Below are 24,834 nucleotides of genomic sequence, written 5' to 3'. Positions count from 1 at the left end.
TTGGGGTCAGTGCTGGGGTTGGGATTAGGATGGGGGGGGATGGGATTAATGTATTCTATTGTAAGAAATATTCAACTGTCTTGGCCTGTGTTTGGTGTTGTGCAGACTTTGAGAAGAACAATTTCACAAAGTTATTTTTGGGTCAATGCAATAGTATTTAGTAAGCATTAGTACTTTACTAAAGTTATTTTGAGAACTGAAGAAAAAGGTTTTACGTAAGGTGATTAAAATCAGCATAAGTGTAGGTGGTAAGAGTCGTAAAAACAACTGTAGAAAAAATGAAGCTGCCAGTGACATATTGATTATACAGTAAGTGCAAGTTTAAATGCATAATGGTACTTCTTTAAAATATTATTGTAAATACCTGCATGAGGACAAATGAGTTTGTGCTAATTCTAGCATATTGCTAGTATGTTGAAGTGCACTGTCTTAATTCAGTAAGAAGCACTTCATATTGTTTTTCAGTTTGATACATTTCCCTACTTACTGATCATTTAAAAAAAACAAAAAAAAACATTAAAGGATTTATTTTGAAAGGACAGCTCAAGAGAGACAGAAAGTGTGGGGAGCGAGGGGGGAATGAGATGCACCAAATCCTGCCAGGGCCGGGAATTGGAATTCGTTACAGTGTAACGAAGACTGTAGCCTCTGTGCATGGAGGCAGGCTCTACTTGAACCTCATCAGCGGCTTCTTATTAATTTTTTTCTACACACATTAAGTCTGCATCTCTGCGAAGAGTTAACAACATGCATAACTAGGAAATGAGACTTATAGCCCACTCATAAAAGAATTTACCCTATAATTTTACTGATATAAGCTCTGTATTCGTGCATTTAAATCCCCAGAAGTTACGTTAATGGAAAAATCTGGTCATCTTATATGTTTTAATGCATTTTTCATAAATGATTAAAGGGCAGGGCTGAGGTTGTTCTGAATGCCATAGAGCCGCTGAATGAATAGGTCTGCAGTTATTCATGTCAGCGTGATTTTAAACAGCTCTCTAACTTCCAGTAACTCTGCCCATGTAAACACTGATGTTTCAAAGTGAGGGCTGTTCTTCACTTCTTAAAACGATGTGAATGATATCAGTAGAAGTTTTTGGTGGTGCAAAGAAGTAAGAAACAACATGAGGCAAAAAACATTTGTTTATTTGGCCTAAAAGGGCCATAAATAAAATTTTATTCTCTCGATTTATTAACAAGCCACAGGAAGTCCGTGGCCGTCTACCACAGCACTTAAAACATCTCATTCAGTCCACAAAGACATGAGACCCACGTGAGACTCTCTGAGCCACTCAGACATCTGACGGCTCCCCTCCTTCCTTCCTTCCTTCCTTCCTTAGAAAAATAAAACAAAACATGGTAATACTGTACCAAACTGGAGGCAGAGCAGCGGGGGGATCCTTTTCACGCAGAGAGGGGGTGGGGTGGGGGCTTCAGAAGGGCTGTGAGCGTGGTCAGGGAAGCTTGAATCAAACAGCAACAACAACAATAATAATAAACTAGGAAAAACCCTCAAACTCTTTTTTTTGTTTGCTATTTTTTTGCAAAGCTGAAGCTGAATGTATTTGGCTTTCAACCACTGCAGGACCACCTCTGTTTCTCCATCAACTCCTTCTCCCCTCATTGCTTTATTCCCTCCATCAGTCCATCCTCTCTTCCTCCAACTCCTCCATTCCTCCCATGTGTTTGCTTGAAATAAAAGTGAAATTATATTTAGAATGATAAAACCTATAGCAGCAAAAGAGTAACAGAGGAATAACAGCTAGAAGCGAGTGACCCCTGGATTTAAAGGAAGGCATGGGTTAAGAGAGGTCCATGGATTTGAGCCCCCGGGTCGGGACTGTGATCGGGGAAGGTCGTCCCTCTGAGCTCATCTCCCCTCGGTGGGGACCCTGCACACGGCGGCCATGATGCGGCTGAAGCGCTCACACAGCTCCAGGGTGGAGTAGGTGGGCACCTTGGGGGGGGTCGTGGAAGCCTTTGATCTCTGTCGAGCAGTCCAGTAACTTCGGGAGGAAGTCGGTCAGCTTCTCCTGGAGGTTTGCTGCCGGCAGAAAAACAACAAGATCACAGCTTTTTAGTTTCTGGCAATAATAATACTTTAAAACACAGGAGTCACAGCGTAAATACTTCCTTTGTGATATCACAACAGTTAGAAAGCATGTTCCAGTGCAGACACAGACAGTAAAACTCCAGTGAACAGACATCTGAGTGATAAAACTCTGATACAAGAGGCATGCTGATAAAAAGCTAGATTTGTACTTTTCTACCCGGAGGTTATTTTCAGTATGAAGCTCTAAATACTTTTTATTGCACTCTGAAATTAGTCATTTTATGTAGGGCTGTAACTAACTTCATCATCTGCTGCTCTGCTGAATCACAGTATTTGTTTACAATAACTTCTTCCCAAGTCATGAACATACAATAGACAATATTCACATGGCAGCCATTGTCCTGTACAGTCACGCTCAGGGTAGGAAGTTTGAACAGTGTCTGATCAAGTCTGCGTGAACATGGCTCAATAGAAAAGAAACCTTATATATGTCTCTAAAAAACGTACAAACACATCCACATGCACACACATTCAGGACGGTGCAGGATATCACTTTTTTCACTCTGCGTCTCTCTGCTCGGCCCTCGGTCACAACCACAGCAACACTGACTGTTCTCATTCACAGGTCAGCAAATACAGTTTGTTCTTTTAATTCTTTTAGCATCGAAACAGATGCGCGTTACACTTATGTCTGCTGCAGACAGACTGAGAGCAAAGGGAGAAAGATTGCGATATCACCTGGGCCATGTGTTTATCAGTCCTGACTAGGGTTGCAAAGGGGTGGAAAGTTTCGGGTAAATTTCTGTGGGAAGTTAAGCTGGGGAATTTTGGGAATATTCTAAATTGGAAACTTTCCATGGGAATTATGGGAGTTAATGGGAATTGAGAGTAATTTAATGGAAAGATTTATTTGTAAGTAGAACTTTATAAAACAGAAACATGAATGTTGAGTTAAATATTAATCAACCCCCCCCCTTACCCAACCCATTCAAAAATTAACAAAAACGCAATCCCAACAAAGTCACATTCAAAATGTTAAATGAAAAGAGCCCCTCTCCCTCCAAGAAAGTCCCATTCAATATGCAAATAAAAAAGCATCTTCCCTCAAGCTTCTCAAGCCTGGCCTCTGCATTTTTTGCAAAACCCTTTCAGGCAATGGGCTCTTCCTGGGCCTCATCAACATCCTCCATGTCCACTTCCTGAACATCCAACTCGAACTCTTCCTCTTCAGTGTCACTGTCCAGCCTTGTTGAGGATGGCTCTGCATAGATATTCAACTGTACCTGCATTAAATCTGGTTGTTTTAGTCAGGCTTATGCTAAAATATATTTTCCTCAACTATTTTAAGTTCCCTATTAAGAGCAAACATTCAATTTAGTACATTCCTAGTTTATTCCTGTTAATTCCCATGGAAAGTTTCCAACTGTGAAAATTCACGGAATTTTGAAACCCTAGTCCTGACCTGCAGACTGCTGGCTGTGAGCTTGAAACCACTGCACTAAAGGCTACAGAGAGCACACTCCCTGCAGATACACTCACAACACCAAACACTTCTACTGGATTATTATTGCTAATATGCTTCATGTTGGGTAAACATAATTTAAAAAAAAAATCGTATTTATTTTGCCTTTCATTACTTTACACCAGGGGTTCCCAAACTTTTCAGCCCATGACCCCAAAATACAGGTGCCAAAGATTTGTGACCCCCTTGAAGGGGTTAAATGTTGCTTCATACTTCAAAATTAGTTTACCTACATGCACACGTGGCTGTGTTTCCTGTGCTGCTGTCAATTAACCTGCTGCTACAGATCATTTTGTTAATGAACTGTTAGCTAACCCTTACCCTAATTTTAGGAGTCATCTTGCAACATAGAAAGGCAGAAAACTAATGAAATGTACTTATTTGCAGGGTTTTATTTCAAATGTAACTATTATTGTCTATATTTAACAATATTGGCTAAAATAGACAAATTTAGAATTCTTAAAAAAAAAAAAAAAAAATCTAGAAGACATGTCGGGAGCCCACATTGGTGTCTCACGACCCCTTGGGGGTCTCGACCCACACTTTGGGAACCCCTGCTTTATACAGTATGTCAAAAAATGATTTGTGTTCAGTGATCTTTTTTATATATTTAGAGGCCTGGTTAAATTATACATAAATAAATTATACAAATCAAATTTAACACTAAATCTACCTGCAGTGCCCGTAGGAGTTTAGTTCTTGTTGCTGTGGTATCAAAACATGTATTGGTAACATTTTGACTACTGATGTATGAAACCCAGGTATCCTGTATGATTTGTTCTCTCCTTTTGAATGTCAGTCTTTTAAGGCTCGGATTTTCAGTGAAAACACAGCAGCTCTGAAATCTTCTCATTTTCTAACTTGTCTCCATGTGTTCTTCTTGATAAAACACTAAACCAAAAATGATGAATCCTTCCCAGAACAAGTGGAAAACGCTTCGAATTTAAATCCTTCCTGATGTGCGAACGGAGCTGTGGCCTGATTCTGTTGATCTTTGGCAGGGGTTCGGGGGAATGTGCTAGTAACCTACGACTTCAACTCTCCAGAAATATCTAAAGGGGCGTGTGTGTTGCTGCTCTCTCAGGGACTCACACTCCATCTCCTGGCCCAGGTAGGAGCACCAGCGGTTCCTCATGTCCTCCACAGCCAGCAGGTCCCTCTCTGCATCGTGGACCAGCAGCAGAGGGATACAGGGAACCACAAGCTCGTTCATGATGCCCAGGCCTGTCGTCACCTCTGGCTCCTCTCCAATCTCAAACATGGCCGCCGCTTGCTCGTTTAGTTTCTATTGAGGAGGGAAGGAAAATAATTAACATATAAGTTTATGTGTCCTTTAAACCAATTTCTCATACAATAATGTATCAACCTAAATGTACTGTATATCAGACATATGCTTTTACATTTGCCCAAGTCGCTCAGGGATAACTGCCTGCCTTAAACTCATTATGAATCAAACCTTATCCTTGCCTTTGTTCATTGTGTGAACAAAGTTCAAGAGCAAAAGATTATTGTTTGAGCAAAAGAATGATCTGCAGGACAACTACCCTGTAATCACTTCACAGGAAACTACCATAAAATCCAGAATACAGGTCGCACTGTTCCATAAGGTGCTCTGTTTCGGGTCTCTTGGAATGACAAAGGTTCATCTTTCTGTGAGATGATTCCCAGTGAGTTCAACGAAGTCCACAACGTTAGGTGTTTGTGCAGCTGTGTAGCTCTTTCTAGGACCATCTGTTTGCACCATGTGAGGTTTGCTGTCCTGCTAGCTTCTGGTACAGTAGTTGAGCTCCAGTAGCGATATCTGAGAGGCACCGCCCGCAAACTACTTGCTTGAGGTTGGCTCCACCCAGCTCTGCTGTTCCCATGGCTTAAATTGAGGAGCATTTTGTATTAAACCAGCACTCCACAAGATTTATTTACTTCATAGACTCCCAGTGTTCCTATAAATGTATGAATGTCATTCTCCTTTCCTGAGACATTAAACAGTGGCACTTCAAGCTTAGTCTGTGTCACTGTATCCCAGCATGCTTTGCACAGCAATGCAGTTGGCAAATCATGCTCTTGGAGCGTCGTCTTCAACGTAAAATACTGTCACATAATAAAACACCCCTTCCTGCATTGTGTGTTGGAAAATTGGTTGCACTAGTCATATATTGTACAGAACGTAGCTTCATTTTTAGATAAAAAAGGACATTGATAGTATCCATGTGAGTAGATTGTTGTGGTTGGGCATTACTGAGTCCATGTACAGTATCTCACAAAAGTGAGTACACCCCTCACATTTCTTCTAAAGCTGATGCACAAGAAAGTCCGCAAACAGTTTGCTAAAGACAAGCAGACTAAGGACATGGATTACTGGAACCATGTCTTGTGGTCTGATGAGACCAAGATAAACTTATTTGGTTCAGATGGTGTCAAGCGTGTGGTGGCAACCAAGAGAGGAGTACAAAGACAAGTGTGTCTTGCCAACAGTCAAGCATGGTGGTGGGAGTGTCATGGTCTGGGGCTGCATGAGTACTGCCGGCACTGGGGAGCTACAGTTCACTGAGGACACCATGAATGCCAACATGTATTGTGACATACTGAAGCAGAGCATGATGCCCTCCCTTCAGAAACTGGGCCACAGGGCAGTATTTCAACATGATAACGACCCCAAACACACCTCCAAGACGGCCACTGCCTTGCCAAAGGAGCTGAGGGTAAAGGTGATGGAGTGGCCAAGCATGTCTCCAGACCTAAATCCTACTGAGCATCTGTGGGGCCTCCTCAAACGGAAGGTGGAGGAGCGCAAGGTCTCTAACATCCACCACCTCCTTGATGTTGTCATGGAGGAGTGGAAGAGGACTCCAGTGGCAACCTGTGAAGCTCTGGTGAACTCCATGCCCAAGAGGGTTAAGGCAGTGCTGGAAAATAATGGTGGCCACACAAAATATTGACACTTTGGGCCTAATTTGGAGATTTTCACTTAGTGGTGTACTCACTTTTGTTGCCGGTTGTTTAGACATTAATGGTTGTGTGTGGAGTTATTTTGAAGGGAGAGTAAATTTAAACTGTTAAACAAGCTGTAAACTGACTACTTAACATTATATCAAAGTGTAATTTCTTCAGTGTTGTCCCATGAAAAGATATAATTAAACATTTGCAGAAATGCGAGGGGTGTACTCACTTTTGTGAGATACTATAAATGTGCTTGTAATTTAGCATGATTTGATTACAAATGTTCTGCAGCTTAATGCAGTGATTGTCAATAATAATTCATCAACAGTCAGGTTAAAGTCTAAAAATGAGTATGCACTCTTGAAAATCTACCAGTGATGAAGTTTAAAGTAAAAAAAATCCCCTCAGTTTGAAGTGAAGATGTGTCATGAGGCTTAAACAGTAAGCTAATGAAACTCCTCTTTTGGATACAGATTTGCTCACTTTTCCAAAAAGCGATGACAACACACGGGGAATACGACACTGTGTGTGAAGCTGACCATGTAGGGCCAGTCAGTCAAGTGTTGGATACAACTTAAGACCAGTTTTTAACCTATAAATAAAACTAGGTCAGAACATCTGTTTATCAATTCATAGCACTTTCACTGGGTTAATTTGATGCTTGGGAAAATAAAGTCATGATGACCATCATGCAAGGTCTCTAATATTACAAGGCATCTTTTTTCAGTGGATTTTAGGACCATTGCTCACAATAAAGAGATATTCTCCAAAAGGCTAAATCTAAAAGCATGTCTGTGACAAAGATCTGAGGCATGACAGTGAGTTTGGCCTGACACTACAGCAGCTATCTGTGTTTAAAAGTGGGCTGAATGAGCAGACACACAGTAACTAACTCCTAACTAAGTCATCTTGAAGACAGCAGCCTTCACCTTCCTCTTTTAGCCGGTGCTATAACGTTACCTCTGCCAAGGTTCCCCCACAGAGACAGCTCACAGCAAACCCTAGTGCCTCTGACTCCAGCAGCAAGCTGCCCCGTGGCTTTTCACCAACACATTCTAACTCTTAGACTTCTGTTATCTTATGTAAATTATTTTACTCCAAACCAGATCTTAAAGTGTTTTGGTTTTTACACCATCACTCATTCTATTTCCTTGTTCTTTCTGCTGAGGGTTTCAATCTGTTTTAATAGATAAGTACCAGACAGCTAAAGCACTCGCAGTAATCCAAAAACAGACATCATTAATATCAGTAAATCTCCTGCAGCCAGAGGAGCTAAAGTGGGTCCTGATGTTCCTGCCTGCATGTGGATTCAGGCTTTTCTTTCTCTTCTTGGCTTAAACCACCTCGCTGTCACAGACAAACTCCCTGACCTCCTCTCTGAGGAAACGACCCGATTTTCTCAGAGCCAGTTTGGAATCGAGGGACTGCAGGGCTGGATTTTGCAAAACATCCAAGTACATTAACTGTGTCAATGTTAGCGGTGTTTTCAATTAAAACAAGAGCTGAAGGTAAACAGTCGAGCGGACGCAGCCAGAGGTTCTGGCCCGAGATCTGAGCTGACCGATCGCACCGTGCAGAGTCGAGGTCTGAGGTTAGCTGAGGACACACTTGTGTCTCATGGTAATGTGTTTACACTCCCTGGCCCTCCTGCTTCCTATTCCCACTCCAGTGATTACATTATGAGCACAATGCGAGTGTAAGGTTACTGAGTGCAGCAGCAAGAGGGCTGCTAAACACCAGTATGAGGCTGATCGCACCAAAATACCCACAGCCCGAACCAATAATACCAGAGCACAGCCTGGAGGGGAGAAATGAAAAGGGGCTCACATCACGACGCTGAGAGGATTTTCATCTGTCAGTATCAGATGAAAAACCTTCAGCGGAATCTTTTGTGGGCTGCAAGCGAGCCAAAGCAATATCTCAGCAAAGCAATTTGATTATAGGAGCACGGCAGTACGGTATTGCGGTATTGAAGGGGAAATGTCCGACAGTGTTGGTTTTGCTGAGTCACTTTAGCAGAGGAAGTTTGACACAGAGGAGAGGGAGTGACGAAGAGGAGATGGAGATTACAAGGAGAGAAGTGACGGAGCAGGGCTGCAACTGATGACTACTTAAAAATCAGTTAATGCCCTTTTAATTGCACAGCTCGAGAAAGGAGGGGAACATTTCCATTCAAGTGTCTCACGGATGTATAAAATTCAGCAACACTCCACATCTGACATTTATACTATTCAAGATTTTTAAGAGATTGTCAAAATATTCAACCACTGTCTTCTGCTTTTGATTCACTGCTGCACCTTTTGTGAAAGCTTCTTTACAAAGGTCATGTCTTCTTTACCCAGTTCTGTGATTTCATTGAGATCAAGTCTAAAAATAACACATCCACTTCATATCGATGATCTGGTGCGAATTTCCTCACCAGCAAACACTCTCGCCTGTAATGACCCAGCAGCTCCTCATCGTGCCCTCTGTACAGCCCTTTCAACAGAAGCTCCTTGTTGTACTGGTACGAGTACACTAGATACATCACAGCCTCCACGTAACTGCGAAGAAAGAGAAAAGCAGATGTGACATTCAGATAAAATAGTATCAAAGTTGCAGCAAGAGTTAAAGAGTGAACTCTTTGAGAGAGGAAATAAACTCGTTGAACTCTCTGCACTCAAACTTTGTAAAGCTGGAGGGAGCACAGACTGTGAGCTGCTGCCCTCTGCAGGATACATTTACACACTTACCAGCTGCTGCAGATCAAGAGTCACAGCGTGCAGCAGAAGTCTGCTTGGGTGCAACATTATGGAGGTGGTGACTGTGTGCCAAAATCTGACTGGATTAAATATATATGGACTCTTTTTTTTTTTTTAAGTTATATTTGTTGGCGTTGTTGCCTTTATTTGATAGGACAGCTGAAGAGAGACAGTAAATGTGGGGAGTAGAGAGCGGGGGGAAGACATGCAGGAGATGGTCGACCGGTCTGGAATCGAACCGGCGACCCCTGCGATAAGGACTGTAGCCTCTGTATGTGGGGCACTTAGACCGCTAGGCTACCAGCGCCCCTATATATATGGATTCTTTTAAAGAAATACAAACGCCTCACGAGTATTCAGTCGCCTCTAGAGAATAGTCAATGGAGAAATCACACCCTGAGATCCAGAGCATGTCAAGTCTTAAAGCCAACAATTCGCACTGGGATCAGAAAGTTGTGTATAACTGCTGAAAACTTTCAACATGTCAGATAACACAGAGCTTTCTTACCCTTCTGTACAGTCAATAATAAATGTTTCAGTGGTTTAATTGTGACTTACTTTGTGTAGAGCAGCTGAGATGTGTCTGTTTTTAACAAACTGTTTCAGTCAACCACATTTAAGAACTTGAACATAAACTTTGTTCTCCTTATTGTACAAAACCAGAGGAGGTGTTACTGGATTTTTAAAAAATATATGTTGTTGTTTTCAAGATTATTTCTTCTTGCATTTTTGCCTTTATTGATAGAACAGCTGAAAAAGACAGGTGATGTTGGGAGTAGAGTTTATGTGGAAAACGCTTAACCACTCAGCCAAACTGGCGCCCCTGAATCAACGTTCTTACAGATATTTTTTTTTTAGCTTGTTTTTCACCTTAGTGGTGAAAAAGTTATCACACACAGGGCGTGTGTGCTTCTTCCATGTTAAGTGCTGATCATGAACCTTGCCAGAGCCACTGGGGTGTTAAATGAAACTGATGAACAGAGTTAGGATGCACACAATGACTATGATAGAACATGTGGATGTAGTCCAATTAATACCTTTAAATTGCAATGCTTAAGTCGTACCAGTCCTAAACAGGATACTTGGAGAAAGATGGCCTTTTAAAGATATTTGATATTAATAGTAGAAATGTTTAAGTGTCACCATACTTTGTTTTCTGGAAGAGCTCCAGGCCCGTCATCATGAAGATGGTCGTCTCTCGGAAATTCCTGTACGCCTGATGCCACATCTGATCAAGTGAAGATGAGTTAGAGTGGGAGCATTTATAAGAACGAACAAAGTGCAGCATGAGAAGACTCGAATCTACTCTTCAAGACAGATAAAGCCTGCTGCTGACCTCATATTCATCCATGTTGACCTCCTCTGGCTTAATCAGGTCCAGTTTGGCACGTGCCACATTCATAATGCTCTTACATCTGTAGGGGAGGAAGAGGAAGGAGGAGGGGGAGACAGGAAGAGGACCCAGCGTTAGTGAGGAGATGGTGAGTCATTGTGAGGTACTCCAGGAGATGAAACAGTCCACCCTGCCCCGCGGCCTCAGCGTGGCCTAATGAATCACTCTTTAGTGCTGAGAGGAGAAGTGAAACACTCCTCCCGAGGCTCCTATTGAGGCCACATGCACACATAAATCTAATTATCTCGCTCAAAATAGAGGAGAAGGCAGAAATCAATTCTTCACTCATGAATATGGATTGAGGCCAACAAGCGTGGTGGAAAACTTTTAACAGATAGTAAGAGGGTGGCTTTCTTGATATTTTCAGCATTCAAAAAATGTCATTAACAGACATGACTACAGATTTGTGTTAGGACAGAAGATGAAGGAATAATGCTTGGAAATAGTTTGTGTCGTCCAGATGAGACAGTCTGTTGGCAGTACAGCTGTTTGTCTTGTCTTGTGCCTCTAAGTGGAGGTCTCTGCTGCCCTCTGTTGGTCATTCTAAAAACGTCACATGTAATCGAACTGGATTTCCTAAACTTCTCCTGCACCAATAACAAGAAACCATTACATCATTATATGAATTAGCAGCGTTCAGCAGTAAAAGATATGCAAACACTGATCAGATTATCCTTAATCTCATTCTATCCAAACAAAAACAATCAAAGTAAGAAAGGTTCGGACATTTAAAAGTTGTTGGCTCAGTGGAAGAGCGGGTTATATCTCAGACAGAAGGTTGGTGGTTTGATCCCACCTCCCAAAGTCACATGACAAATTGATCTCAGGCAAGAAACTGAACCCCAAATTGCTCCTGATGACACAGTAAGCAATGTGTGAATGGGATTAGATAATCCTGATGGTCCTCTTCCACAGCAGCCTCTGCCTTCAGTACATGAATGTGGTGAGAATGTGAATATGAGGAGCAGTTTGAAAAGGCTTTGAGCGCTCACAAAAACAGCAGGCAAGCTAGGCTACAGTTTTCTGCAGACAGGGCAGATTCTGCATCATAATTTAGCTAATTTTGAGAAACTCTGACCCGAGAACTCATCTTGGTTAAAGTGTAAGCTTTGCAGAGACATTCTTCAGTTGTTTGCCATAAGAAAGCCCCCTTTCTTTGCACTATTTGCAGACACACTAGTAGTTTGGATTCACTAGGGTGGATTTACAACTGGGACGGTGAAAATTAAAAGGGAGCTTGCTTCAGGTGATTTGGTGACTAAATGGTTAAAACCAAAGTCCAGTACAGACAGTCTAACCTACCTCTCATCAAAGGCCAGGTTCCTGTCTGCAAACTGTGTGAGCAGAGTTCTCTCCAGGATCTTTTTGGGCGCCTGGTTCTGGATGAAATATACGATGATGTGCTGTAGTCTGTAGTCGTTGTCGGGAGGCGTGTCCTCCTGGGCAAACCTCAGGAGCCGAGCATACTCCAACTTTATGGCCTGACGGGAGAGACACACAAGCGGGGGAAAGGTTAGACACCCAGAGTAAAGTTCAGGTACCATCAAAATGAGATACTGCTAAAAATTTTACTCAGCAAGTTTCCGACATTTTTATTTCTCCTTTTATATTTCTAACTTGAGTTTATTTTAAGCTGAATTATTTGTATTATAGGGATTAGATCAAAACATTTGGATTATAGAAAGTTACTGATTCTCGCATCCCCATGTTCCCTCTCACAGGCCGTCTTTCCTCTCTGCGCTGTTGAAGGGTCATTAGTTAAGAGTCACATGCAAACGTACAGCTTGTACGTACATTAGGGAAGTGTGGATCCATAAGAATCACAGGAAAAGTACACGAATCTCAGATATATCAAATGTTTTCTAAAAAGAGTGTGACCTTGTCATCATTACACCTTGTGTTTTAACTTTCTTATTGCGCAGTATGAAAGTACACAGAAGAAGACAGACAAGCACAAGAGGGAGAAGGTGAATAAAGGTGAAGGGAAAGAGAGAGAGGGACAGAACAAAATGTAGAGATGAGGATGTGTACCTTGAAGAAAGCCGCCTCAGGCCCACTCTTTTCATACATGGCGCTGCATTTGCCAATAGCCATAATCACACCCTGCATGTTGGGGGTCATCATCGCCTGACCAGAAAGCAGGAACCACGTTAAACAAAACAACACGTCCTCGTTACAAGCCGAGCAGGTCAACCACTATGTTACGTGCTCTGAGGCACCGCTAAGAAGCACACCAGTCAGGAGAAGACATCATTCAGCAGACCATGCAGTGGTAAGAGTGACACCGTGAGGGACACAGCCAGTCAGTTCAACGGCACTGTGTGCAATCCTCACAAGGCGAATGTGTGAAAATCAGACAGCCATATAACAGCTGTGTGTGACAGACAGCCGACGGTGCAAAGACAGGCTGGAGCAGTGACAAGTCTACAATCAGTACACACTGAAAACAAGCTAACGCAGCTGTGATGAGCGGATAAAAAACAAGAATCAACGATTCCTTCATCAAATCTGTTCAAACTGTGACAACTAAACTCCATAACAGCTCTGGTTCTGTAGTAGAGCTGTACTTCATTTAGAATAAGTTGGGCAGATTGGATATGCTTTGACTGTTGATGTCTTCTATTTTCCAGTTTAGCTCCGGACCTAAATCCTTTATCGGCCCACATAAGTCTTACACTTTACCTGCATGATGCAAATATATCAGTTTTTTAATTAACTAAAGAATAAAAAAACATTTACTGACAACCATTATTAAGTGTTTCAAGCCGTCATTTTGCACCAGCAGTTAAATAAATCAGAGAAAAGGGCACTAGTTTAGCTCAGTAATTAAATCATTGGCCCCATGTACAGAGCTTGAAATGATGGCTCCAGGTTCAACTCCAACCCTTTGGAATTTTGCCACATCTTTCCTCACTCTCTCGTAGTGTTGCAAAATTCCAGGAATTTTCAAAGCTGGAAACTTTCCATGGGAATTAACGAGAATTTATGGGAATAAACGGGAATTCACTAAATTGAAGGTTGGCTCTTAAAAGGGAACTTAAATATAGTTGGGGAAAATATATTTGAGCATACTCCTGACTTATACAACCAGATTACATGCAAGAAGATGCTTTTATATTTGCATGTTGAATGGGACTTTTTCGGAAGGGAGAAGGGCTCTTTTGATTTAACATTTTGAATGGGACTTTGTTGGGATTGCATTTTTGTTAATTTTTGAATGGGTTGGGGGGATGAGTAATATTTAACTCAACATTCATGTTTTTGTTCTTCAATGAAATAATTGATTGTTCAATAAAATATTTAACAGTTCTACTTACAAATAAATCGGTTTTAATTGTATTATTTTGGATGGATGTCTGCTTATAACAAAACAAATATTTATGCTTGGATATGATACCTCTCCATTAAATTACCCTCAATTCCCAGTTAATTCCCATTAATTCCCAAATTACCATGGAAAGTTTCCAATTTGGAATATTTCCCAAATTCCCCAGCTTAACTTCCCATGGAAATTTACTGGACATTTTCCACCCCTTTGCAACCCTACTCTCTCACTTCTGTTTTGAATTAAATTGAATAAACTACTTGTTCCATTTATGTCAGAGGCTGAAACGCTCCATGAAAAATCAACTTCCAAATAAATCCATGTTTTCAGATTCTGCATAAAAAATGCTGAATGGTATCTGAAGTGTCCTGGTTTAGTGTTGAAGCACAGGTCGTCTCTTCCACAGAGCCCTTTGGCTGTATGCAAGAAAGCCGTCTGTGTGACAGGGCTTAGTCTGCCATAATGCTTCCCCAGATCACTGGTCATCTACTGGCGATTAAGCTATCATTAAAGACTTGAAACAAATATCTTCATACATCCTTAGATGTAATTTCTCAACATCCACTCCATTCCTGTGTCTGGAGTCTGACTAAGACACACGGAGGGGACGTCATGGCCTTTATCATGAACCATTGGCTGCAAAGGGAGTGGAAAGTTGCTCTATCAGACAGTAGCCAGATGGCTCAAAGTTTGCCTTAAAACAAGCGAGTAACAGCACGGGCAGCAGCTCCCTGACGTACTCTGTTAGTTTAAAGTTAACATCCTACCATGCTGATGCTCCTGCTTTACACTCTGCACAATGAAGCAGCATTAAAAAAAGAAAGGTTTATAGATTCAAACGGCAAAATCTAATTAATAATCAAGGATGTTCTTGGCAGATAATTCAACTCATTGACTTAATACGGCAGGGTTATTTTGTCTGCAGGTAAAATTAGGCATCAAATGGACAACACGTTCAAACACTTAACTGTCTTTTCCTCTGAACAGAGACAAGCGTGAAAAGCTCAATCTGACCTTTCTGCTTAAGGTCAACCTGTCTTTGTGCCAAGATGCAGACTGGCTAAAAGAGAGCCTTTTCACACAAGAGTAAAGCAGGCAGGGAAACAAACAGGTGGGCTGTATTCTGCAGGATTTTAATGCCAACCCTGAAATCTGTTAGCATTTGGAGTCAGATTTTCTCAGGTGTGAAAATCCTCATTTACAGCCACGTGACAGATGCTCTCATTACGTTTATCAAACAGTCACAGACTCCTCAGCACAACACAGAAGAGAGGGTTCGTTTGGGGAGCGAGAGCTACCTCGTCATCATATCCCCCCTCCTCTGACTCAATCACAAACGTCCCAACGTTAGGGATGGCCACTTCTACGGTGCGCTGAGCGGGGGAATCATCCTCCATGAGTGGGTCAGGAGGAGGGGTGGAAGGGGGGCTCACCTGGACCTCAGGTTTGGGGGAAGAGGGAAGGGGAAGAGACTGTAGAGAGAGAGTGGGACAGATGAAATAGGAAGGAGAGAGTCCCGATGTAATGGTAAGGAAGGATAAATGTAGAGAATAGAGATACATTGAAATTTTATATTTATATTTAAAAAACACAAGATTTACTGTAGCTGCCCAAAGGTCTCTTTTGTGGACAAAGTATTGGAAATAATCATAAGAGGGATAAAAGCTCTGAATTTATTCCAGCATGAATCAAACATTTTCTTAATTATCCCTCCTCTAGACACTGGCCATGAAAAGCTCCCCCCCTGAATGCAGCTCTAACGGAACAATAGAGGAACAATCAAACGTTTCCTTTTGTGCACACTTGAGTTGAAGCTCATAAGAGACAGGTTGAGTTAGTCGTTAATGTTTGCAGTAAGAAGAAATTGAAAGAAATGTTGCGTAATTCTTTGCAGCAGCTTTAAAAGAATCTGTCCTGTAACCTTCCCCGAGCTTTGGTGTGAGCATGTTGTTTGATTTTTACATACAGCGTTTAACAGAGCCTCAGGACTTCTCTCCTCCTGCTCAGCAGCAGCTCTGGAGATAGCCCTCTCCGTGTCTTCCTGCAGGTGCTTGGAGTCGTTTGTGGGTGACGGTTGCTCCATGTACTCTGGTTCTTGTTGGGGAGCTGTAGGAGGAAGAGAACATCAGAGAGGCACATCAATCGGAGACATAAGCAGATAGGTGTCCATGAATGAATAACTAGGGTTACATGTTCTCATTTTAATTACTGCTTGACTAAATTGCAGTTTAGGTTGTAGCATTGTGCACACAGTGTAGTCTGTATTCAAGGTATTTATGAAGTCTTTGGGTCTGAAAGTGAAGTCAACGCACAACTGTGCTGAACCTTCAGTTTGGGTCATATTGAGAAAGTTAAATGATCATGTTTCTGACTCTTATGTGATGTATTTATTACCTCAGTAAAAGCTCCCTGATGAGTTCATGTTCTCAAAGGCGTTTTCTCAAGTCCACTTCTACACAGCATGGAGTTAATTTTGGTGATAATACAGGGTGTGTTTCAGGGGGGTGGCCACATTATGATTAACCCTCCTGTTATGTTGCGGGTCAAATTGACCCTTTTTAAAGTCTATTTTAGGCAATATAGGCCTTCCAAACCAGCTAAATGCAGCATCAAAATCTGGGCAGCATGTGACAGAAGAGGTGTCTCGTGTTAATTTATCAACGTCACTTCATAAAAAATTAAAATAAATCGAAATGTAAAATAATATAAACAAAAATCAACGTGATGTAAAACTATTCTAATTATATTTAGGGCTTTCAAATGTACATTAAAAAAAAGTTTTAACACTTATTTTAATGGAAAACGGTTGATTCATCCTTGAACCATGATCTGTGAGGATTAAAGAACACCAATGGACTAAATCGTGATTCAAATGGTTAGTAATGGAGTTAAAAATTAGATTAAGAAAAAATGTGTATTGGGATTTTTTGGGGGGGTTCTGACACTTTTGAATAATTGATTATGCCCCAGGTCAAATTGACCCAGGAACATCATTGCTGTTCCAGAGATACGAACATAACAGGAGGGTTAAGAAGTCACTTCTACATTGACTTGATCAGTTTTCATATGAGCTAACATACACTCTTGAGAGTTGGATATAAACATTTTTTGTATGTGCACCTTTGTTTAAACTGTGTACTCAAAGGAGCTAGTGAAAATACGGACTCAACTGAAAACTGATGCCTCTTTATAAGCTACAAAAGCAAACCAGATTTGAAATTAAGTTGAGATTTTTTGTGAAGAAAATAAAAACTTCTTGCACATGAACATGACAAAATAAACAAAGGGATGAGCTTCATGACCAGGAAGTGCCATAACTGACTTAACTCTAAAGTTCCTTGTGGGAGTTTCAAATTTTATTGTCTGCCCGAAAATAGCATCAAAGTTGACGTGCTAACCATGTCTTAAGATCTACGCTTAACCAATCATGACATGACATGAGAGCGTTTCCTCAGTTCGTTCAGCAAATTTTTATTTTTATTTTTATTTATTTATTTATTTATTTTTATTTTATTTATTTTAGTGTTTTTATTACTATTGTTGCATATTGTGTTGTTAGCCTTAGGATTATGGGGTGGGTTCGGGGTCGGGGCTGGGGCTGGGATCTTAATTTATTCTATTTTAAGCTGTTTTTCTTGTACAGCACTTTGTGTTACAATGTCATTGTATGAAAAGCGCTTTATAAATAAAGTCTGATTGATTGATTGATTGATCATCCACATCTCATCATCTCTGAATTAAATTTAAGGACCAAAACAGTGGTGACTCCATGCTAATGAATGAAGTAAAAGGGGCTACATGTTGGGCTGAATCACAAAATACTTTAATTTCATATTTAAGTAAATAATCATGTTGTATTTACATAATTGATTTTAATATGTGTGAGTGCTGTAAACTGAATCATGAACGTCCTGGCTCACTGTTCTTAAAGCTGGTAGTTGTCAGTAAAGATTTTCTCTGTGATAAACAGTAAATGTTGTCAAAGGCAGTTGGAGCTGTGAGGCTGTACACTGTTCAAGGTCATTTGCTTATCCTTTTTTTTTTTAACTCTCTAGGGAACAAGAGTTTTCTGTATTTATCTTCCCACCCAGTATTGATTCTCAATTAAGTATTCTACTCTTCTATTCTGAGCGTCATGACCCTGACCTGCATTGTCTGGAGGGCTGGACTCAATACTCATGGGCTGAGGAGAGGAGGAAGAGGTGGTGGTGGTGGATGCTGCTGAGGCTGCTGCTGCTGCTGCGGCGGCTGCTGCGGCCAGGGCCAGCTTCTCCTGCTGGGCCTTGCGCGCCTGCAGGGCGTCCCACTCCACGATCTCCTTGTCAAACAGCTCGTTGTCCTCCTTGACGTACTGCTTCAGGTCCGGAGGCAGTTTGTCCATGCCGCTGAGTATCTGTCCTGTTTCTTTATCAAACTCCTCTGCACAGACGAGAGAGAGAGAAAATATACATGATCAGATAAATAAACTCAGACAGATAGAAAATGACCTCTCTACACAGACTTGTCTGATGTATCCCAATAACGTATTTGTTTACATGTTTTAATGGTGTCCTCCACATTTAAAAGGTATGAAATTAAAGATCAGTGAGTCAAAGCAAAACCCAGAAATTATTTTTAATGACATCACTGTTTCTCCCAGTCCTTCATTAAACAACCATGTAGCAGGCGTTGATTTTCTACAAAGTAAACGGAACTAGCCTGAAGAAACCAGTGCATCAGAATCAGAGCATGCTTTGGAGGAGGCGACTGACAGACAAGGAAAATCTGTTTTTGGGTGCAGCCCTGATTTGAGAGTCTGCTGTTGTCTGCTGTCTGCTGACAGTGTTGCCTCTGGCTCCCAGGATAGCCGTCCCTTAGTGATTACGGATCACCAGCCCAGTTTTGTTTTTCTGTGCCCTGTTCACAGTTTACAGTCTGACGCTAAACTTGCTGCATTGTGCTCAGCCTCTTTTGTTCTCCACACAGGCTGCTAACCCTGCATACAAACAGGGCCTGCAAAAACATGACTGGACAAACTACTCAGACAAAACACAAAAACCAGAGCACTGTGGTTAACAAAAGTCAGTCACTTGTCCACAAATTCAGCATTAATATAGTGAATCTGTTGAGAGACATTATGGGCAGTCCTCATTGTGTCCATTGAGAGTTTTGTGGAGAAATGAACTCTATTAAATGCTAAACCTGTGTCCATGTGTACCTTCTATGAGAAAGGGCTTCTTGTCGTTTATATACATGAGACAATAGGCACTGGCGTTACGATAGCCTCCAAAGGAGTCCCTGACCAGCTCCTCCCAGGATGACTTGGTAACAGAGATGTCATTGTACTTCATCCAGCAGCGCTGGTGTGGGTCATAGATGTAGGCCCAGTAGTGGCCTGCATTAGCTTGACCTTCATGGACCAGAACTGCATGAAGCCTGTATGGAACCTGGAGACAACATAGGAGATTTACCACACTAGTTAACAAATGGAAATTATTTGTCTTTTGTTGCACATATACCTTATTACTGTAAAGTACTGCTCACCTGCATCATGGATTTGTCAGAGTACATTAACTCAATGGTTCTGTGGATTCTGGTTATACTGCCCTGCAGATCTGTGAGGGAGAAAATCATCTGTAAATGAGGGCCATGTAGTCTTTCAATGGACAGGTCATGCTGCAGAAAGAACTACAACAACAACAGGGGCTGCAAACAGCAGGCAGAGAGACGTACCACGGGTGTCGTTTTCCACTTCACTCCTCCAGCGGTGCAGGCAGCCCTCGAGCACCCTCAGCTCCTCTTCAGTGATGTGTCGCGGGGCAGGGTGCATGGGGAGGTCAGGAGGTAACCGGGATTGAGTAAAGGGCTTATGAATGGGTACTCTCTGCTGCTGCTGGGCTGCAGGGGGAGCTGCGGCGGGACCCGAGGCAGAGACTGAGCTCTCTGAGGGAGGGAGAGCGTCCTGCTCGGCTGTGCTGCAGAGGGAAAGATACGGTTCATGAAATGAAAATGAAACCTTAGTAACTCAGAGTTACAGTAGACCAAAATAATATTTTGTTAAGTCTGTAAACAAGTTTACTTTTAATGTACAGATGGGCTACAGATAGCATAGGTGTGTATGTGGTTTCCAGTGCTTCTGAAGCCAGCCTCAAGCGGACATTTGAGAAACTGAAATTTGGTCTTGAAGAGGGGTCTTTATGAAAATATCATAATGTCTGTTGAGTGACAAAATCTCCAAGCAAAGATCCAGAACAGCATAATGTCTAATTTTCTATATGATTTTGCTAAATGTAATACCTTCCCTTTCTTCTTATTTCTTTGTTAAAAGCAGTGATTCTCAAATGGGGGTATAAGTATCCCTAGGGGTACGTGGGAGTACTGCAAGGGGTAAGTGACAAATGTAAAAAAAAAAAAAAAGTTGCATCTCAACTACTGAAATAAAAATCTGATTAAAAACAACTTTATCAACAGCATTTAGTTTTTATTTCAATTCAACATCAAATAGGGCACTATTTCCAAATTGAGCATATTCATTCATAAAATATATTATTTTTAAAACCGCTTGGACCAGACGGCCTCTGTCTGTTGACGTGAATTGTTCAGCGAGCGATCACGTACATTTTTATGTTAATAAAAACGCGGCCAGGAGGATAACAATGGACAGGTGGTTGAAATGCTTCTTGTTTGACAGAAATAAATCAGTGTGCTCCTTGGGCAATCAAAGGTACTAGCTGCCTCAATCTTTAATTATTTCTGAAAATATTGCACTACAAAAGTATAGAATTTATGTCATCTTTCATTTAAATACTATTATGACACTGGAAAACCACATGATTACATTTATTCATGTTATTTTCCCATATTATTTCCTGAAATTTTTTCTCTGCCATACAAGGGGGTGCTTGGCTAAAATTGTTTTTGAAAAGGGGTACACAAGCCAAAAAGGTTTGAGAACCCCTGCTCTAAAGAGAGGTGAGCTTTAGCTTGATCTTTTAAAATGTTAAGTTTGAGCTGGAATCGGCTCTAGGACGGCTCCTTGGTCCGAGCCAGGGTTCACCATATGTTGTTACCCAGTCAGGAACATTTACCACAAATAATGGATGGAGTGATGACTTTCACACAAAGTGGAGTTCCTACCTCTTGTCAGTATTTTATTTTCTACTGTTGCAAAAATATCCTGATTCATGTTATGGTGATGTTAACACATAACACCATTTACCACCATTGCAGCGGACTACCCAGCCACGCCGCCTCAGCTTCATCAAATGCAGTTCATTGAGTTAGAAGAGAGCATCTGACACAAAATCATCTGCTGTGAAAGGTATGTGTGAACGGTGAGCTCCTGACAATATCTGGACCTGAATGTTCTGAAATTATCTAGAACATCTGAAGACTTCATCTATGAAGAAAAAACAACATGCCTTCACAAAAACAGAAACTTACCTTGGAGGGGGCAGCTGTTGCCCTGTTGTGCCACCAGGGGGAGCTGATGAGTCGATGTCTTCCACTGGGGAGGTGCACACTGGCTTGCTGGAGGCAAACTCCATTGCATACTGGAGGACATCTGCCAGAGGAAACCTCTTGGGGCCGGAGCCATAACTTAGATACCTGAAGGGGAGCAGGGTGAGACATGAGAACAGACAAAGACACAGAGAGGGCACACCAGAGTGAGCTATTACTCTCCATGACTGTGGGAGAGTTTTGTAAACAAACAGGTATGAGTGGGTTATTTATTAGTACCTCTCCAGTCGCTGTTGAAGCAGCGTCAGATGCTCTTTCAGCCTCCTGATCTCCTCCCTCTTGATTCTGGTTATTTCTCTGTTTCTGTCCATGTATCTGAGAACACCAAGATAACAAACAGAGGCTTCAGTCTCAAAAAGGTCAGAGTAGATGACAAATACTGCAAAATCCTGTGAAGCAAGTCGTTTCTTTTTTACCTGTCCATGTAGAGCATGGAGGGGAACTCAAGCTTGTTGTGGATCTTCTCGGGTCGTCCCAGTGCTTGGTTAAACTCAAACCTCGACAGTTCAAAGGTCAACACAGGAGGGAGCTCTGTGAACCAGTGCTGAAATAAAAAAGATGTTGATTTTAAGATTGATTGTTTAATTGTGTTTATCTAATATTCACAGGTCACAGATATTTAGAACAGGGGTTCTCAAAGTGGGGGTTGGGGCCCAAAGTGGGGGGTCGCAAGACACTAAAGGGGGGTCACGAGAAGTTTTCCAGAATTAAAAATATATATATATTTAAGATTTAAATTGTAATCTAAAATTGCACATTTTACCCATTGTTGTAAATATAAATATAGACAAAAGCATCAGTAGCAGCAGGTTAATTCATAACAGCACAGGAAACACTGCCACATGTACATGTAGCTAGGCTAGTTTTCTGCAGACTAGCTAAATGAAGTATGAAGCAACATGTAATTACATCGAGGGAGAGGGGGGTCTTGAGTCTTTAGTACCTACAATTTGGGGGTCACGGCCTGAAGAGTTTGGGAACCCATGATTTACAACTAAATTTAGTTTGCAGTTGCAACTTATGACTGGGTTTATTTTAGCTTTAAATAAGATCCAATCTGCATTTCAATACACCTCTGATATGAGCCTCTTTCACATCACCTGTGTGATACAAGACTGTTACATCTCATCTGTAATCTATAAGGCATGGAGGCCTATTGGTGCATTGTCTCCTGCTTATGAGTCAGCATGGGAGGAAGTAACGGATGCAAAACAGTGTTTAACAGGCAAACAAACCTTACAATAGCTCATTTTCATTTTGGCCTTTCATTAAGTTAGTAATGGGACTTCTGGTAGTGAGCGCTATGATCTGTTGTGACAATCAGCTCTTTGCATCTGTGCCATGGTTTGTTTTGTACACTGAGCTTTTGCTCTTAAGGTTGTCAGAACAAAAACAGAAAAGTTTCTCATAAAAAACGAAATGATGTAACAAACCTTAAATCTTCAAATATTCATATTCTTGAAATACATTAAAATCAGTTACTATGAGTCATTAGAGCTGCCCTCGATCCTTCTCCCTGTGACTGCTGATGTTGATTCACTGCCTGGCAGGTGCTGCTGATAAATGGAGGAGGGGCTGTGTGGGAGTTCGAGGGGATCTGATAATTTGCTCATTTGTATTTGGCTAAACAGACTGCACAAAGTCAGCTTGTGCTCAAGCCTGATCATAAAATTGTGTCTTTCTGGTTCTGCTTGATTAACAGACATTTTGACTTTTACCTCAGAAGTTTTATGCACTTACACAGATGAGCAAAGTCAGTGCTCTGCTGTCTGTTTGTATTATGAACGCTTGTGAATGTGATGAAGGAGCTCAGAGTCAAATACCAAAAAAGGGAGTAGAAAAGAGAGGATGCTTAATAACATCAAAAACTACATTTCCAAGCACAAATCACACTCTGTAATGACCAAATGGAATGGAGATATCACATAACCAAAACTAGCTCCAATCAAGAACTTGGTTTAAGGGGGCATCCAAAGAAACCCCCAATCATTAGTATTCATCTTTCACTTTAACAAACTCTACATGTGGATGTATGGAGTCTCGCTCCTGCTCTGCCTCCACTCCTCCCTCCTGCTGATGGCTGGTTGCCACACTCATCTGTGTACTGGCCCGTTAATTAGCTGCCGCCTGCTGCTATGGGACAGTGTAGACGAGGCTACGGCTAAGCAGAGGTCAAACCCCGAACAGCTCAGGTGTCATACACAGGCCAGGGGGTTAGCTCTTTGGAGAGGAGCCACACAATAACCCAAAATGATTTAACCTGATTGAAGTGAAGCTGATAGGTGGTGACTGAAGATGGTTGGACTCTGTGTTGAGCTATGACATGTATGGGGGTTGCTACTTGGCCATAAGCAGTGTATTTATTACGCAAACAAGCTATGTCTTTATCTATCAGGGCTTCTACAATATCAGATTTAGAAACTTTGATGCACAACTTATATAAAAGTATACCTGATACCTTTTTGACAACCAAGGCCAGATTGTTAAGCACTATCTAAACACTATCCAAAACTATATGCACACAAAAATAGATTTAATATCTTTAATTTTCTCATCCTGAAGCTCTAGTTTGAAATCTGAATTTGGCCCAGCTTCAGTACTGCAGACTCAATAGAATTGTCAGGGGTGGTATTATTCTTAAACACATGGAATGAGAAAGTATTGATGTACACTTTCAATGATTGATACATTAACCCCAGCAGTCTTCTGCTGTCATGTTTTTTGTTTTTTTTACTGACCTCTTGTCCGGACCTGGCAGAGTTTTCTGCAGAGTGCAGGGACTCGATCTCGCCCTCGATCATTGCTGCCTCCAGACATTCGTGGAGATCCTTGAAGCCGTTCACCTGCAGAGGGTACTGCCCAAACATCTCTGTGTTTTCAAATTTTTTACCTGTGAAGACAGATGACAACAGAAATTAAAGGAGGGCCACTCATGTCTCTTAGAAGACCACAATGCAAAGAGTAAAAGTGTTAAATATCTTAAACTACGGCGATAATGATTGTTGTATTGTACCAGCAGTTTATATGATGGAGTGTTTCGCTTGAACAACTTTTTTGTCCTCACTTAGCAAATGGTGAAATTATTACTTGTTTTTAGGATTAAGAAAACTCAAAGACTTCTGAACACTGACAAACACAAGGCATGTCAGAATGTCAGAATTTGAGCATTTTAAATATTATAACTCAAGAGAAGTCACTGTCTTTTTTTTTTTCCAATATTATTTTTATTGATTTTCTTTTTTGAGTGCAAAACGCTCACAAAAATAACGTTTTACTTCCCTTTAACCCCCCACCCCCTACATCTCTTTACACATAAAGTTTTAAAAAAAGAAGGGCAAAAGAATAGAGGAACAATAAAAA

At 41.3% G+C, this 24,834-nt stretch overlaps 1 protein-coding gene across 1 annotated transcript in view; it reads right to left on the bottom strand.

The window, feature by feature from the left end:
- Nucleotides 1–1,128: 1,128 nt before the first annotated feature.
- usp25 (ubiquitin specific peptidase 25) overlaps nt 1,129–24,834 on the bottom strand; it is a 47,967-nt gene continuing 24,261 nt past the window's right edge. Inside the window, exons 10-24 of the mRNA XM_034683417.1 lie at nt 24,213–24,364; nt 21,891–22,018; nt 21,694–21,789; nt 21,397–21,561; nt 19,687–19,928; nt 19,498–19,568; nt 19,172–19,400; nt 18,121–18,393; nt 15,941–16,080; nt 11,952–12,130; nt 10,593–10,671; nt 10,405–10,484; nt 8,935–9,058; nt 4,671–4,863; nt 1,129–2,047 (exon numbers count right to left, since the gene is read on the bottom strand). Of these exons, the coding sequence (XP_034539308.1) occupies nt 1,929–2,047; nt 4,671–4,863; nt 8,935–9,058; nt 10,405–10,484; nt 10,593–10,671; nt 11,952–12,130; nt 15,941–16,080; nt 18,121–18,393; nt 19,172–19,400; nt 19,498–19,568; nt 19,687–19,928; nt 21,397–21,561; nt 21,694–21,789; nt 21,891–22,018; nt 24,213–24,364 (2,270 nt within the window). The 3' untranslated portion in view covers nt 1,129–1,928. The remainder of the gene's footprint in view (nt 2,048–4,670; nt 4,864–8,934; nt 9,059–10,404; nt 10,485–10,592; nt 10,672–11,951; nt 12,131–15,940; nt 16,081–18,120; nt 18,394–19,171; nt 19,401–19,497; nt 19,569–19,686; nt 19,929–21,396; nt 21,562–21,693; nt 21,790–21,890; nt 22,019–24,212; nt 24,365–24,834) is intronic.

Source organism: Notolabrus celidotus, chromosome 5 (assembly GCF_009762535.1).
Source record: "Notolabrus celidotus isolate fNotCel1 chromosome 5, fNotCel1.pri, whole genome shotgun sequence".
NCBI classification, from domain to species: domain Eukaryota; kingdom Metazoa; phylum Chordata; class Actinopteri; order Labriformes; family Labridae; genus Notolabrus; species Notolabrus celidotus.
This window is presented reverse-complemented; position numbering and strand designations above follow the sequence as displayed.